The sequence below is a fragment of the Mastomys coucha genome, unplaced genomic scaffold, assembly GCF_008632895.1.
Source record: "Mastomys coucha isolate ucsf_1 unplaced genomic scaffold, UCSF_Mcou_1 pScaffold16, whole genome shotgun sequence".
In the NCBI taxonomy this organism is placed as follows: domain Eukaryota; kingdom Metazoa; phylum Chordata; class Mammalia; order Rodentia; family Muridae; genus Mastomys; species Mastomys coucha.
In genome coordinates this window covers 77,562,098-77,578,606 of record NW_022196898.1, presented here as the reverse complement: position 1 = coordinate 77,578,606, position 16,509 = coordinate 77,562,098, and the positions used below count along the sequence as shown (strand labels likewise).

Below are 16,509 nucleotides of genomic sequence, written 5' to 3'. Positions count from 1 at the left end.
TTTTTTATTCTAACACACATCACTTGGCCACCCAAGGTCTGCGGGCTACCATCTCTTCTAGAAGTCTCACTGAATGCCCACTCTAAGTAGAAAAGATGTTCACTAATATGCTCTTTAAAATCAACAGAAAATGTCATTGCATAGCATAAGCAGTGGCTGTTCAGCTAAGATTAGGAATGGCCAGTTTACATTACTTGATCTGTTACATCTGTTTATCATTACAAAAACTGCCAGCAGTCTTTAGTATATTTTCAATAACTTAGGTATTTCTTGAGATTCAGGATAAAGTGTGTGGGTAACCAAAGTGTAGGAGAGCCATGCATTGTAACTTATATTAGGATATAGAAAAGTAGTGAATTGGAGGCCTTTAATGCCAAAAGTTCAGATGCAAGTCACTAGTGAGGTCCCAAGGCAGAATTTCATTACAGAGTATAACTATTTGGAGATAGGGTCTTTTTTTTTTTTTTTTTTTTTTTTTCGAGACGGGGTTTCTCTGTATAGCCCTGGCTATTCTGGAACTCACTCTGTAGACCAGGCTGGCCTCGAACTCAAAAATCCGCCTGCACCACCACTGCCTGACTGAGATAGTCTTTAAAGAGACAATTACCCACCCACTTTATCCTGAATCTTAAGAAATACCTAAGTTACTGAAAATATACTAAAGACTGCTGGCAGTTTTTATAATAATAAACAGATGTAACAGATCAAGTAATGTATACAGGTGTGAGCTGATTTATAGAATTCAGAGACTCCATTACTTTTATATACTTTACCTTGGTCACCATTTTGTAGTAAAATAATTAATAGCAGTAGTTGTTAGTTTGTAAAGAAAAACAGCATTTCATTTTGTCTGAAAGGTAATGGCATCTTTGAAATATTTTAATAAAAGTTGTTATTACAAATTATTAAAACATTAGTAACTAGTTTTCCCACTTTCCAAGACATGGTTTGTTTAACCCACCACCTTTCTAGATACTAAATCGGTATCTAGATACTGAGCTCCTGAGGACTTTAGAGCCATTGCATTTTGTTAGTAAGCTTGTTTTGTTTTTGTTTTGTTTTGGGGGGGTGGGTTTCAATACAGGGTTTCTCTGTGTAGCCCTGGCTATCCTGGAACTCACTCTGTAGACTAGTCTAGCTTTGAACTCAGAAATCTGCCTACCTCTGCCTCCCAAGTACTGGGATTTAAGGCGTGCGCCACCACCGCCTGGCATTAGTAAGCTTGTTTTAACATGTTTCAAGTCTGTTGCTGTGAGTGAATGATTTCTTTTCTTCAGCTGCAGATTCTCTGTCTTGTCCTATTACAGAAAATGTCCAACCCCCCATGTCCAGCTCTGTAGTATCCACGGTTTTGCCAGGACCCTCATCAGCAAGAATGCCACCTGTTCCAAGTCATCCAGTTGGGCCTGTGCCCTCTGCTCCACCACCCCCAGAGCAAATGCACACAAAAGGTATGTAAGGCGCTGCTCATTTTATGCATATGCACACTCATGTCTCAGTAGCTGATTTAAAAGTGCCAAACTGTATAACCATAACTAACTGAAAACATGAAAATAAATTATAATTCAAACTCAAATATGACAGCTTAGTTTTGCATGATAATTTATAATTTTTATTGTTGGTTGGATACTATCTGGGATGTTAAATTTCCTTTCTTAAACCATTATATACTTTTTTTTTAGGCTAAATCAACCATCATCGTCTTATTTAGTGAATCTTTGTGTCTTGTTTGAAGATTCTGTGCTTGTCATTTGTTAATCATCCACGATTTGGCGGGGGGTGGAGGTGAGAGGTGTCATGGAATTGTAACTTCTACATGCATCATTGACAGACCATGCTTAGTTTAATATTCTTGAATAAGTAAGTGACAGATCTGACATAGATTGGTTTGATTCTGTTTTCTCCACTCTCCTTTCTTTCAGAAGTTTTCTTGGTTACTTTCTATATGGCAGAAATTCCAAAATCTTGATGTTTCTGGCTAATCTGTTTTCATTTGATCAGACTTTGTATTTCCAACTCACTGGAACTATTTTAAGGCCCTTACTTACTGTGTGTGACAACCTCCTGCCTTGACTGTGAAAACTCTTCTGTTATGTTGTAAATCCTAGAAAAGGCCCTGAAAATCCTTAGGCTGCTTTCGCTGCCGCTGTTTGTTGAGTGTCTATGTGGACAATTGGTTGGATTTTGTATTGTAAATTTTCTTACTTGATTTGAAAGGAATCAATGCCAAGACTATTCATCAGTTCCCAAAAGCCAGTGAAACTAGGAATAGAAGTGTTTGCTTCCAGAGGGAACAGTGGTTGGAAAACTTTGCTTATCATGAACTTAAGCACACCCCATGCCCCTGTATCTTTCTGTGTCTTATACTGATGGTGTCTTCAGTTATCATTTTACACTGTATTCTGCCCCTAAACAAGCACAGTATTGCCTCCTAGAGCATTTTAGACAGAGAAGAAACTCCTACCATTTATTTAATGCTTATTATATTCAGAATAACTTTTTTGTCTTATTAATCCCCACATTAATCATATGGCACAAATCTCTGTTTAGCAGATTAAAGAAATAAGATTCACAGAGTTGAAGTAACTTAGCCAAGATTACAGGTTAATAAGTAGTAAAGCAAAAGGTTTCTAATTCAAACCCATTTATATATTCTTTCTATAAAATATAACTTTTATTGTTGGCTGTTGACAGCCTTTTGATTTACCTAAGACCAGCTATTTGTATAAATAACAGAAAAATGTAATATTGCAGATGTGTAAATTTGTAACCCATAATTATTCATTTTTCTAAGTAGCAAATTGTTTTTGCCTTTGAGTAGAGCTAGGATATAGAATCTAATTGCTTATGTGAGTCAAAAAAACTGTGGTTGTACAAGTTGTAGTCTTCATAAAATGGAGCTCTTGGAAACTGTGCAGAGCTCCATCTTTATATAGTGGGCTGGGGCCACGTGACCACTACTGCTATCTGCATCCTAAATTCTGTGGCTGAAGACCTAATAACCTAGAGATTGAGAATTCCAAGGAACCATCCGTACCGAACATACACAGACATTGTTATATCCCTAAGCATACAGCAGAACTAGTATTTATATAGAATAAGCATATTAGGTATTATAAATAATCTAGAGAGAATTTAAAATATATAGGAGAATATGTATATATTATATACATATCATACTATTTTATATAGGGGACTTGAGTGTACGGGACTTTCATATTTTCTTATAGAAGCTAGGTTTGGTGGCACTTGTGGATTTTATTTTAGTATATGTGTGTAGTGTGCAATATGTATGCATGTTTCCTTGAGTGAGGGTGTACATGTGTGCACATAAACATTGGGTGTCTCTCAATAGCTTTCCGCTTTAGTTTGAGGAAGGGTTTCTAGCTAACATGGAACTGGGCTGTTTCTTGTAGTCTAGCTAACTAGCTTACCTAGGAATCCCCTGTTGGCCCCCCTAAGTGCTGGGATGATAGGTGGCCGTTCACCTGCCTGGCTCTTACGTGGGCTCTCAGGACATAGACCCAGGTTGCCATGCCTGCACAAGTGCTCTATCAAACGCTGAGCCATCTTCCCAGCCTTCACATAGAACTTCACACCCCCAGAGAAGTTCGCAAATAAAGGTAAAGAGAAAAGATAAAAATGAAGGTAAAGGGGGGCGGGTGTAATTGTGAGCGATAGGTCTGAAACATGGCAGGCAAAATCTAGAGATGAGCAATCATCTGGAAAAATCCCTGGCAGTTCTAGAAAACAGTCCCTTTTTTATTTTATTTTATTTTATTTTTTTAAGAGTTAGCTTACAGAACCAGGTATGAAGGCACATTCATTGAATCCCCGTGCTCCAGGGGAAGAGAGTGTGAACTGCATAGATAGTGGGAAGAAGCAGGGATTGGCGCAGAAAGCCCAGCCAGCCTCAGCTGCACTTAAGGTTTGAAGCTAACCGGGTCATGTGAGACCCTCTCAAAAACAAACCGATAATCATTTCAAGTTAGTTAGGCCCAGCATGTGTGCAAAGCACGGCAGTAATGTTAGTTAATAATTTACTTAGTAATACTAACATGTATGCTATTTTGTTCATGTCAGGTACCACAGGTCTAAGCATTAGACTTAATCCTCACAAGTATCGAGGTAGTAACTATTCTGTCTTACAGATTAGTTAAGTGAAAAATGAGGAAGTTAGTTGTGAGGAGCAGCTAAAGTCCTGAGTGAATGTGTACTATTTAACATGAGCATGTCCATGCCAAGACCCTAATGCCATATAGGCTCAGGGAAGTGGCAGAGCCTTCCCCTGGGTTGAGCATCAATGTTGACACTGTGCAGACACATAGAAAGTAGCTTCCTCCTCCCACCCGCAGCGCAGCTCGCTCCCTGGCAGTCACAGCCTGAGACTGCTCCCTCGCAGGGACCTCCCACCAAGACTAGCTAACCCCTCCTCCTTTATGCTGCACCTAGAAAACAGTGCTGAGTTCCGGGGTTGCTTAGTAAGTGCTCTCATCAGCCAGAGCAAAGCCCGCCCGGTCTCAGCTCTTCTGTATGTGTGTCTGTCATTTCTTCAGTGTCTGTAGTTTCTTCATTCCCGCGTCACCCCAGTCAGGTTTCCAGTACCTAGCCTTGCTGGATGTGGCAAGTGGCGCCCTGTGAACAGAGACCCTGGACTGTGGGGAACTTGCATCGGTCGGATGAGGGAACGCCCCCCAGAGAAGTTCGCAAATAAAGGTAAAGAGAAAGATAAAAATGAAGGTAAAGGGAGCGGGTGTAATTGTGAGCGATAGGTCTGAAACGTGGCAGGCAGAATCTAGAGATGAGCAGTCATGTTACTGCTCCGTAGGAGGCTTGGGGGATCTGGGAAGCAGGGGAAGACATTCCCGCTCCAACAGTGCTCAGACATATCCTTGGCTTCCCAAAGAAGGGCAAGGCATTTGATTGCTTGGGAAAAGATAGGGAAAAAGATAAGGGATGAAGGGTTGAGCACACAAGCGTATTCCCATTCTCATTTACAGTTTTTGGAGTCTTACTGTATGTGAGTCCATAGATCCATGGTTCTTTCCTCAAAGGAGGGCAGGCTGTGTAGAGTTGGATCTGCAAAGGCAGTGAGGGAAATTGAATTCACAGGGCAGGCTTGCTCTCACTTGCTTGATGCTCTGGCCGCTAATACTAAGGAAAGTGATTATGGTAATTGGGGTTGAGGACACCCAGTCCCAGGTGACTGTGCTTTGGGTCTGGCCAGGAGCGAGCTTTCATGGACATAATCTCACTCCTCTACAGCAAACCTTGTTAGGCTGACAAAATTGAGGAAAATACTCAGTTGCTTTCTCTTGTTGGAGCAAAACTGATCCACAGAATTCAAATGATACGCTGTTGTGAGACTACCTTTTAGATCCTGAGAGGAGATCAAGCAAGCCTAAACAACCTAAGGGCCTGTAGCTCTCTGTACCCAAGGAGTTACTTAGCATATCCTCTGACAGTGCTTGGCAATGATTGGTTAAACATGGACAAATTTTGCATCCGCCCAGAGGATTAGCTGCTATTTAAGATTGGGTTTACAGAATTAGGTGAGGACCAACCACAGTATAATCTGGCTCATGGAATTGCTGTAGCTGTAGGCATGTTCCTGGGTACAAGACTCACAAAGAAACCAGCAACCAATTACACTATCCTTTGTAAACTTACCAACAAGTTAACATAGCTGCCTTAAGGCCACAGAGAAAATTGTCCTCCAAGGAGGGAAAAACTCTTGCAGAAAACAGATGGGACAGGGCCAGATTATACCCAGACTTTGTAGCCTGGTTCTTTCAAGCTGCAGTGCTACCTCATAGCTGACCCTGGGGCAGGAAAGGTTCTTACACATCACTTGGTCCTTGAAAATGCTGGCAAGAGTCGTAAGGAGGCACGTAGGTATTATCAAAAGCACTTAAATTTACAAGGGATGATTAGATATGTGGACATATGTCCTAGCCACCTTTAAGACATGTCTCTTTCGTCAGTCCTTAAGTAGGTTATATGCCCTGAGGGGAAAATGGTGACTGTTATACATATAGAAAAACAGGACATTTTGTATGTGATTGCTGCCACAAGGATTTCATGTCCCATGATCTGCACAGCTTCCCAGGTTTTTATCTGAGATGTCAGAGAGGAATTCACTGGACTAAATGCTATTCACAACTGGGTATCCATTAGCAACCTGGAGAGGGCCTGGGAAATGGCTGATAGCCCTTCAAATCACAGGTCCACCATCCTGAAGGCCGACCATAAGTGATAGGAGAGACAATAACCCTTAGCCACCAAAATGTACCATTGCTCACCTCTATAAAGTAGCCTCAGGCAGTGGGGGATTGAACCTCAGTTCCACCACCTGACTTAGACCACTCTCCATGTGGGACAGTTTTAAGCCAGCAGGCACAGTAGGACTACTTATTTGAGGCTGAAGCAGCCAGAGCCTACAGGGACTACAGATTCACCTGGGAGTAAAGATGAAGATTGGGAGTGGGGGGTGGGGATGGAGATTAAGGTTCTGGTTTAGCTACCCCAACTTCTTTTGGTACTACACATGTGGTTAAAATAGCTGAACCAATTTTCCAATGCTAAATGCAGAAAGGTGCTCATGGTTTGGGATCTTCATTACACGCACAGTTTGCTATAATTAGTTGTCAGAGTGCTGAAGGTCATAAAGGTGCTTTTAGGCCTCACATTCTACCCAGTATCCTTGTGATCTTATAAGGCTGAGGTATCTGAGCTAAATGGGAGTCCTTTTATATGGCCAAAACCATACTATCATTAGATACTGCATCACCGACTTAATCCTTTATGGGGTTTAGATAAAATACAAGGTGCAGTTATTCTTGTGATTACTCAAGGTGATTATTAAAGGCTCAGAGTGGGGTATCACATGACTGCTGCTTTTCACCAGCAGCCCTGGTCAATGCTACAGTGCATGCCCAATGGAAATTTGCCTCCCAGATCACTTGCCCATCCGAGAAACCTGTGTGGGTAGATCAGTAGCCACTCATAGGGGAAAACTGCCTCCACTGTAGTTGCCTCCACTGTAGCACAGGTACTGATCAAACACACAGACAAGCTTGATAATCCTGAGAATACTCCTATCTATCTAAAAAAGAAATCAGGTAAATAGAGGCTGTTAAAGGATTTAAGAACATAAAGTCATGCAGGCAGTGGGTCCCAGCACCTCCTGTTGTACTATCACATTTTCATTTCATAAAAGTTGACTTAAAGGGTTGCTTTCCACCATTTGGCTACATCCTGGCTATCTGAAAAAGTTTGCTTTTACCCCTCTGTTGCCTATTCTTGGTCTGTCTGCCCAGCACTTGCCTAGGGTATGAAAACAGCTCTACTGTGTGTTAGGAATTTGTTGTTGAGACTGGCGAGCTCATATCTGGCAAAAAAGCTAAGGTTTACATCACTCACTATATAGATGATCTTCTACTCAGTCATCCTGATTCTACTGAACTGGCCATGAACTTTGTAGACCTCAAAAACAGCCTTTAGACTTGGGTGTCTTTAGATTCCTCTAGAAAAGAATCAAAAGGTATCTCCACTCTGATACCTAGATAAAATTATAGGGGAGCATACTATATACCCTCAAAAACTAGAAATTCACAAGGATTGTTTTTCAAAACTCTTAATGATTTTGAGAGCAGCTGGGAGATATAAGTTGGCTCAGACCTGGCTTAGGCACTTAAACTTACTACCCAAGAAGCTAGAAGGGGACCCCAATCACTATTCTCCATGCCAGTTACTTTTAAGGCTAGGATGACCCTGGCTGTATGGTCGTGGCTGTGTCCAGCCAAGCCTTTCATTAGCAATCCTAAAATCACCCATGACCCCTACTGGGGCACTCTGACAATTGCAGAGCATTTAGGGCATTCCTTATCCAGGGTTTTGCACCTTTGCTATGATTTGGTGACAAAATTTATCTCAGAGGGACTCAAACATACTATAGGAATGCTAGGTAAAGAGCCAGAAGTAAGTTATGTCTCATTCAGGAGATCAGCAACATTGGCTCTGGCAGCAACTCAGTGTCCAGCAGCATTCTTTGGCTAATTATCCTGGCCAGCTTGATTCTTGTCTTCCACCATCCAAGGTAGTATACTGTACCTGACTCATGGGGTTGTTTTTCCTGAGGGCATGCAGTCTTAACTCCTTGCTTTAGCCAACTGTTTACAGACACTCCTGGTGATGTTACAGCCCCTACCCCTCTACCACTCTTCCTCGGGTTCTGAAGTACAGTGTACTTAGTGAGTTGAACTCTGCAGTTTGCATAGTTTTAGACTATTTTGCCTTCCCTTCTGTCAATATTTACAGCCTATATTCCTATATAGTAAGAAAGGCAAGCCTTAGAGATGGCCTACATTGGTCAGGCACCAGATCAAAAGTTATACCATCTTTTCCATCAACTCCTGGAACTCTTGCTTCCAAGTCAGAGTCCTTGCTATGTTGGCCGTATTTGGCCACATCTAGCTTTCCCCAGGCCACTGGCTGATGGTAATGCATGGCTGGCATTTTGGTCTCAGGGTCCTTGCTCCACTTCCCTCTTGCTGTGCAGTCTGCCTTGATTAAAAAACAAAAACAAAAACAAAAAACCATGATAGCCATGCTTTGTCATCAAAACTCCTCCCCTTTACAAAAGACACTTGCTGCTTTCTGAGAACAGGCTAGACCAAAGTAATATGCCCACTGTGGTCCTTTCCAGCCTATCTCACATGATGGCATTGACCCTGGAATGTTATGTCCTAGTGCTGTCTGGCAGATGGATGCTCTTTCTTCATGTCATCTCCTTTGGGAGAGTACCATATGTGCATGCTTCTGTTGGTAGCTCTTCTCATACTGTTTGTACCTGCTCACACAGGGAGGCTGCCAGCATGCTGTTGCTCATTGCCTTGCTGGATTTGCTGGATGGGCCATCCATAGCACCTCAAGGTAGACAAGTGCTCCTGCTTAGAGGTTTTCTGCATGAAAAACCTTCTGTGTTCAACACAAAATAGCTCACAGCATGGACATTCCTTAGGGACAGGGTAACCTAGAAGGACCCCACAAATGGATCAAGCAACAATTAGAAAAACAAAAGGGAGAAATTCTCTGTTCCTACCAGTTCTCTAAACTGGGCTTTATTTACACTAAGTTTTAGTTGTGCAAAAAATGTCATTAACAGAATGACACTGGTCACCAGAGGACAGGGAAATAAAACCTGAGGTGCTGTAGAAACATGACAAAAATGGTTTGGCGACAAGAAAGTGGTTTGGCGTGTTCCCTTGCTAATGTGGGGAAGAGGGTATTCTTGTGTCTTCCCTGAAGGTGTGGAACCTTTGGGTACCTTCAAGGCACCTAAAGAGCTTTGGATGCAGTGAAGTTCCTGGTTGCAGGTGTGAAGAGGCTGAGACTGGAGCCCACAGAGAAACCCAAAGTGTGGCCCTTGAAGCCAGTCGAGCGGTCTCCGAGGAGGAGGCCTCCTGCACAAACATCAAGGAGGGCGGCACCACCAACGTGGGGTCAAATCAAAAGGCTGATGCAAATGTCGGAGGAGGGAGCACGAGGCCTGGGGTTGGGAAATAACCCTGCAGCTATATTTCTGATGTGTCTGGTAATCATATCCATTCAGGTAAGTCCAGTCAGGGGAAAAGCCTACTGGACCTACAGCCCCAGGCCATCATCGCCTTTTCATTTAGTGGCCTGGTCGCATCCTTCCATACCTGTTTATACTAATGACACCTCTGTTTGGGGGAGTACTTCTGTAACTGCCTGGAGTCCTGGTGGGCTCGCTTTGACTTAGATTTAGGTAGAATTTAATGTCACACAGATGAATACTGGCATGTTGTGAGAGCAGCCCCTTACATCTATTGCAAGAGCAGATATGATTGGGGAATGAGCCGAGGCCCACCCCTGGCTCTTTGAACCCATAACGATAGTGTGTATTTGGGTCAGTTATGTCAGCACCCGAGGAATGGAGGAGGTTTATGTAAGATTGTTTCTCCTATTGTCACAACCCGTCCTTGACAGGCTTCAAGCTTTAATCTGTTGAACCTGTTAAAACATTCCTTTCACTTTGTTGGGCACAGCAGCTGTTATGTTCTTCCCTCTTCTCATTCTTGCAGTCTGGTGTTGAGCATTTCAGCGAACCACCTCTGGACTAAGCACGGAGAGTCTTCGTGAACATCTAAGAAATAAGAAAGGGGGAGATGTGGGGAGCAGAGGAAGGCCTAAGTGAATTGTTTATTGTTTGACATGAGCACGGCCATGTCAAGGACCCCAGTGCCTCAGATCCATGGACATGGCAAAGCCTTTTCCGGGTCAGGCTCAGGGCCAAAGTCTTCCCCTGGTCCAAGCACGAATGTTGACAGTGTGTACAGAACGCAGCAACTGCAGCTTCTTCTTCCTCCCAACTGCAGCTTCTTCCTCTGGATATTTACAGCTGAGACTGCTCCCTTACAGAGACCTCCCTCCAAGACTAATCCCTCCTCCTTGTGCTGTACATAATAAACATGCTGAGTTTCGGGTCACATAGTAAGTGCTCTCATCAGAGAGAGCAAAGCTCGCCTGGTTTCAGCTCTTCTGTATGTGTGTCTGTCATTTCTTCAGTGTCTGCAGTTTCTTCTTTCCTGCGTCGCCCCAGTCAGGTTTCCAGGACCCAGCAGTACTGGGCATAGCAGTTACTAACTTCATAAGCACTAACAACTAGTGTATGGCTGAACCTAAATTGAACCCAGAGTCCCAGTTGTTCTTTTCTTGTGTGTTTGAGACAGGGTCTCATTATGTAACCCCTATTTATCTGGACTCACTGTGTAGACCAGGGTGGCCTGAACTCATGCTCAGTGTCCAGCTGTCTCTGTCTCCTGCGTTCTGGCAGAGTCCCAGTTTTTACCTGTACTATGACACTGCTCCTCGGTTGAGTATTTCTTAATGTTTTTGCTTTGCTCTCACAGGACACTTTGAAGGTTGATAGGTCTGACAGTAGTGTTCACAGGCTGATGTGTGCACACACATTCACTGTCCTTACTCCTGTCTCCCACCCTCTCTGTGCCAGCAAAGTCCTAACATGCTTCTCCTGTACTAGAAGCATCTTCAGAGAACAGTCTTAAGTCGGGTTCCTGCATTAGTCATTTAAGGGAAGAGGGAACTTTCTCTGTAGCTACAGGGAGGTTTTCGACCTCAGTGTGGTATTTCAGAATATACTTTTGAAGCCAGGGTTACCGTATCCTTTCTAAGGTGGGGACAAAGCTGTTAATAAGGCACTTCTTTGGGTGGAAAGATGGTGCCTACAGAATGTGCCTGTGAGTGTTTCTTACAAAGCTGGCCTTCCATGAGAGCCCTTGCAAAGTCCTCTAGTCTCTGTTACCTTGAAGACATCTGAAGAAAGATAAAAGTTGTTCCAAAAGTCTAAACTCTTGAAATTTAAAAAAAAAAAAAAAAAATGTCCTTCACACTGGGGTTGTTGTCTTGAGACCAGTTCAGTTTCTTGCTGTCATAGCTGTGTGTGGGAGTGAGGACAGTGAAGGTAGCTTTTGTTAAGCTGTCTCCAAGGATGTGTTCTGCAGAAGACCTTCAGTAGTAATCTAATCAGAGTGTGCTTTTCAGTATCACTGTGCCCTTGCGGGGGACCAGACTTAGGGCATGTGCAGCTTGGACAGGCCTTCCACATCCAGCTGCATCCCCAGACCACAGTAATGAGTGCGTCTGGTGACTTACAAGTTTTCTTTACCTTTTCTTTTTGTTTTGTAAGAAACCTGTGAAATTTGACTCCTGGGTTCATAATTTCAATTGCCTTGTATTCCAGAAGACATTAGGAAATAGAAATTGACAAGGAAAGTGGATTTAGTTAGTTTGGAAAAGGGAAACAAAATGAAGTAGGTTTTTTTTTTCAGCTTCCTTTAGCATCGTTCTGTCTTTAATAGGAAAGATAAAACTCACAGGAAATATATCCTCAAAGGTCCAACTATTATCAGAATAGTGAATTGTTTTCTGAGAGAGCTCAGCAGGAGAACCCCCAGAGAAATCTTACTTATTTGGTTTATTTCCTGAGTGTTGCTGCTAGCATTGCTGCTGGGGAGGGGGGTGTCCTCTTAAATCCTGGACTCTGTTACCCACAGTGCTATTCCTTATGTCAAATCCTCTCAAGTGCTCTTGGCCTCTTGGTTTCACTAAGTCCATAGCTTGGAAGTCAGCGAGTTAGAGTGTCGTGGGTATTTTCTGTACATTTCCATGTCGGCTTTCAGGCTGAGCTCTAGGAGGCGATGTTGCAGTCTACTTTATCAATGACCTAGCCCATGCATCTGGGTGTTAGCACTTAGAGGGGGTTAGAATGGCAGCGACCCTCTTTAAGTGCTTCCTGTATTGCGAGGTCCCTGTGTTATGCAGTCAGTGATAGTGGCAAGAATTACCCCCTTGTTGCCTTTTAAATAAACTAGACTTTTAAATGAAACACTCTTATTCCAAAGCTATCGACATTCCTTTGTGGTTCTGAACTATCATGTTCCTATCTATCAATATTTCCAAGCTTTTAGTGGAGCTTACTTGAACAAGCAAAGGTAAGCTAATTTCTAAACATATTAAAGTCATGGTGGGAGAAAGGTATGCGACATTTAGTTAAAATAGTAAAGGGACAAGCACAGTGTACTCTGAAGTCTACAATAAATAATATTACTTAAAACTTAAAGGTTCGTTTTAGTGAGTTAAATCATTGATGAATGAATTCTTATCGTTTAGTTATCTTATTTTCTCTCAACTAGACCTTGTATTTTCTCTAATAATTGAAATAAATCTTTCTTCTCTAAATCTGGAGGAGAGGAAAATGTTTATAGCATATATATATACATATATATATATATATATACACACACACACATATAGGTTGCATTGTGTGTGTGTATATATATATATGAATATATGTATGATATATATATATATATATATATATATATATATATATATATATATAAACTTGCATTGTACTGTGGCTCCTCTGAGTAGCAAACTGTCCTAATCCAGTCATGAAGAATGGATTCTCTTATTTTCCTGTTTATTAGTCTCTCTTTAATGCAGCAAATGGAATATCTTTTCTATGTCATCTTTACACATACATATGTACCATTAAGTATAGCCCTAACAATAGCACATCAAGGAAATATGACATAAGTCACTAAATGTAAAGATTTCTTCTGTGAAAAAAATTTTATATTGGATCTGTTTAACTGTAACTTCTTTGTATATTTAATTTAGTCTGTTATTAGCTAAGTTTTCATTTTAAGTAGGTGGTTAGCAGACCAAGCTGCTGAATTTGGAAGGTGTCAATTTGTCATGTACTTCGTGAATATATTTTATGTTGAGTTTTACTTTCTTAGATGAATTCAAGAATATTCTTGTTTTATCTGTATTTAATGTTTCAGCGAGACAGGTATGGTAGTTCACATCTGTAATCTCATCATTTAGGGAGCTGAGACACAAGTTCCATGAGTTCAAGACCAGCCTGGACTACAGAGTGAAACCAACTGGAAAGACAAAAGAAAAACAAAATTCAAAAGCAGCAAAGCTAGCTGATTTCCTATGACTCTTTTCAAATTAGCGGAACGATCAATCTTAATTATGTCCAGATTAACCTTGGCTTTCCTCTGAACTCAAAGGTGCTTATTACTAGCAGCCGCTTTTTACTCCCAGATGAGTTCTCTTTATTCACATGAACCAAACAGACCACCCAAAAAATAGACGTAAGAGCATGGGAGATGGCAGAGCCTATGATTGAGGACACTTGAGAGTGGTTCCAGCCTTACCGAGTAGCCTTGGAAACCCCACCTTTCTGGAGTTTTCCTTTTTCAAAATAGAGCTATGAGATTTTTCTTCTAAGCAAGTGTTTACTCGTATTTATAAAGTGTTGTCATTTTTAAGTTAGATTAGTTGTACTTTCCTATAAGATTTTATAGATGTTAATTTTTACATTTTGATTTTGCCAGATTAGGTAATACAGAGAGCAGCAGCAGATATGTCTTTCCCACAGTTTGCCTTCTGGTGGACTGATTTCATATCCACATGTAAGCTATAGGGTGATACTGGGCATCTCAAGAAATGAAAAGCACTTCTGTTATTGTCACACTCAAGGCCATGGTGTTTCCAGTGAACAGAGAACTGAGCTCAGAATAGTTTGTTAACTGCCATTCTTTTCTGTTATGGCAACTGAGCTACCATCAGGGTGGTGTTAGCATACAAAAGGATTGTGTTTAGCATGTAGCTGGACAAATTTAGTTCACTAGAAATGATCACTACCTTCCAGGAAAGCATTTCTCAAAGGAAATGAACTACAACAGTCTCAAGGCTGAAGGAGGGAAATGTTTAGAGAGCTCAGAGATATTTGCTGAGAACACCACTGTGGGTTCTACAGTCAGTGCAACATATGGTACTTTTTTCATGCTTTAACCAGTTAGTTCAATTTAAAATTGCTTTTACTAAACTGCTTTGCATAGATATTTCTAATGGTTCTGGTTTTGATAATAATCTGCTGATATTAATATGCATGCTGGGATGTCCTTTGGAATGTCAGAGATCTCTCTCACTTTTAATGTAATGTCAAGATTTATTTCCTTGCCTTTCCTGTTGGTTTGACTCTTGTGTTTGTGCTTTCCACTTTACAGGCATGCAGTATGGTGACTATGTTAATAATCAAGCTAGCTCCACACCAACTCCCTTGTCATCAGCTTCCGATGATGAGGAAGAGGAGGATGAGGATGAGGAAGCAGGTCTGCTTTTAGCTTCACACAGTTTGCATCTTTGCTTGTTCCAACTGTCTTTATTTTACAGTCTCAGCCTTTAGAAAATGTCTGAAGACTGAGCATGATGAACAGCTCAGTGTGGGTTATAGACCTTGGCTCACTTGACTTAATCGCGCCTTTGATGATGGTTGGATGTTTTCTTCTTTTAGACATGCCTGTCTTGCCAAGCTGTGTGCAAAGGAGTGAGACCTGACTGAAGCTCCTGGCTGGTTGCCGTAGCACCCCTTAGCAATAATGTTTTCTGCTTTGCATATTCCTTCAGACTAATCAAAATGAGCTATATGGACTTTTTTTTTTTAATGTGATAGAAAAGTAAGATTGTTCTATAGGGTCTAGGTCCTCTTGGGCCTTCTTAGCATGTGCTTAGAAGTATTTTCCTGCTTGTGAAATAGTTCATATCATTCACTAAAGAAGTACACATGCAAGCTAGAGAGATGGTTCAGTGGTTAAGAACAGTGACTGTTCTTCCAAAGATCCTGAGTTTAATTCCCAGCAACCATATGGTGGCTCACAACCATCTGTAATGGGATCTGATGCCCTCTTCTGGTGTGTCTGAAGACAGCTACAGAGTACTCATATACATAAAATAAATCTTTAAAAAAAAAGTACGTATGGTTGTGTAGTGACAACTTGCTTAATTATATTTTTGTGCTTTGATAGGTAGAATACTATTAAACAGTTCAGGTCTTAAGAGGAGATGAGAAAGTGAGGATGCTCTGTGAAGTGACTTTATGTGACCAAGGTTTCTTCCTACTGTATTTATTATTGTTGGAAAGATTTGCTACAGTTTGTCTAACCAAAACCCGCTGTTCTGTGTGTATTTTTAAAAATATTCAAATCTTTATATATGATTTGAGGGGGATAAAAGTAAGAGATTCCAGGTAGGAAGAAATTTTCTTTACTCAATATATAAAAATATCAGGTTTTTTTCAGAAACGTTTGGAATTCTTATTTTAACTTGATTTCAGATTTTTAAAGTTTAAAAGGTGTTCCCATATGTTTTATCCAAATAAACCACCTTCTTTATAATTCTTTATATATTATTCCCTTCATTGTCTGAAAGTCAAATCTCATGCATGAACTTTACTCCCAAATACCGTGCTGTACGAAGGTAGTGCATTGCAGGGGGTTGAGCATTGGTGTGATGGTGTCTGGTGGATATAGCTCATGGTCAGTTCTTAGTAATTGTCCAGTTTCACTTTTTATAGCTGTCTTCATGGCCCTGGATCCAGTCAATAATAGTTCATTGAACTTAGTTGGTATGTCTGCAGTAGTTCTGTTGATGCAAAACAAACAGAAACAAAGTTATCAGTTTAGAGGGAATAAGAGAATTTATTCAAAGCTGAATGTGACTGATTGACTCACTAACACAGTGACTAACATAAATACTATGTTCCACAGTGGTAATGGTTTCAGGACGTTTGATAGTAGCAGAGTAAAGGTAGTCATAATCGAAACCTCAGGTAGAGGGGTGCGCAGCCCAGTGGAGGGAACCTTTGCTGTGGGCTCAGATGGGCTCTGACTGACTGGCGGCATTCTTGTTGCATTGGCAAGGCTGAGTTACTATTCGTTCCAGAAGGGTTTACCTGTCACTAGGACGTTAGCTCACACACAGAGGTGTGAAAGAAATGGCTAGTAAGGGCTAGTCAAGATGATTTTGGATTTCAGCCTTTAGCATTTCAACTTTGTAAAACCTGTCAGTCTTTCAGAATTGTTAAACACAGATATGGCTTGTTTCTGG

At 41.3% G+C, this 16,509-nt stretch overlaps 1 protein-coding gene across 6 annotated transcripts in view; it reads left to right on the top strand.

Annotated features, from left to right (window-relative positions):
• Window positions 1-16,509, top strand: part of Sec24b (SEC24 homolog B, COPII coat complex component) — a 78,311-nt gene that overhangs the window by 21,456 nt on the left and 40,346 nt on the right. For 3 of the 6 annotated variants that reach the window (XM_031375488.1, XM_031375486.1, XM_031375489.1), the window contains 3 exons: window positions 1,308-1,451; window positions 4,591-4,716; window positions 14,631-14,735. In XM_031375488.1, coding sequence (XP_031231348.1) covers window positions 1,308-1,451; window positions 4,591-4,716; window positions 14,631-14,735 — 375 coding nt within the window. The remainder of the gene's footprint in view (window positions 1-1,307; window positions 1,452-4,590; window positions 4,717-14,630; window positions 14,736-16,509) is intronic. The other 3 variants (XM_031375491.1, XM_031375487.1, XM_031375492.1) reach the window with 3 other exon arrangements.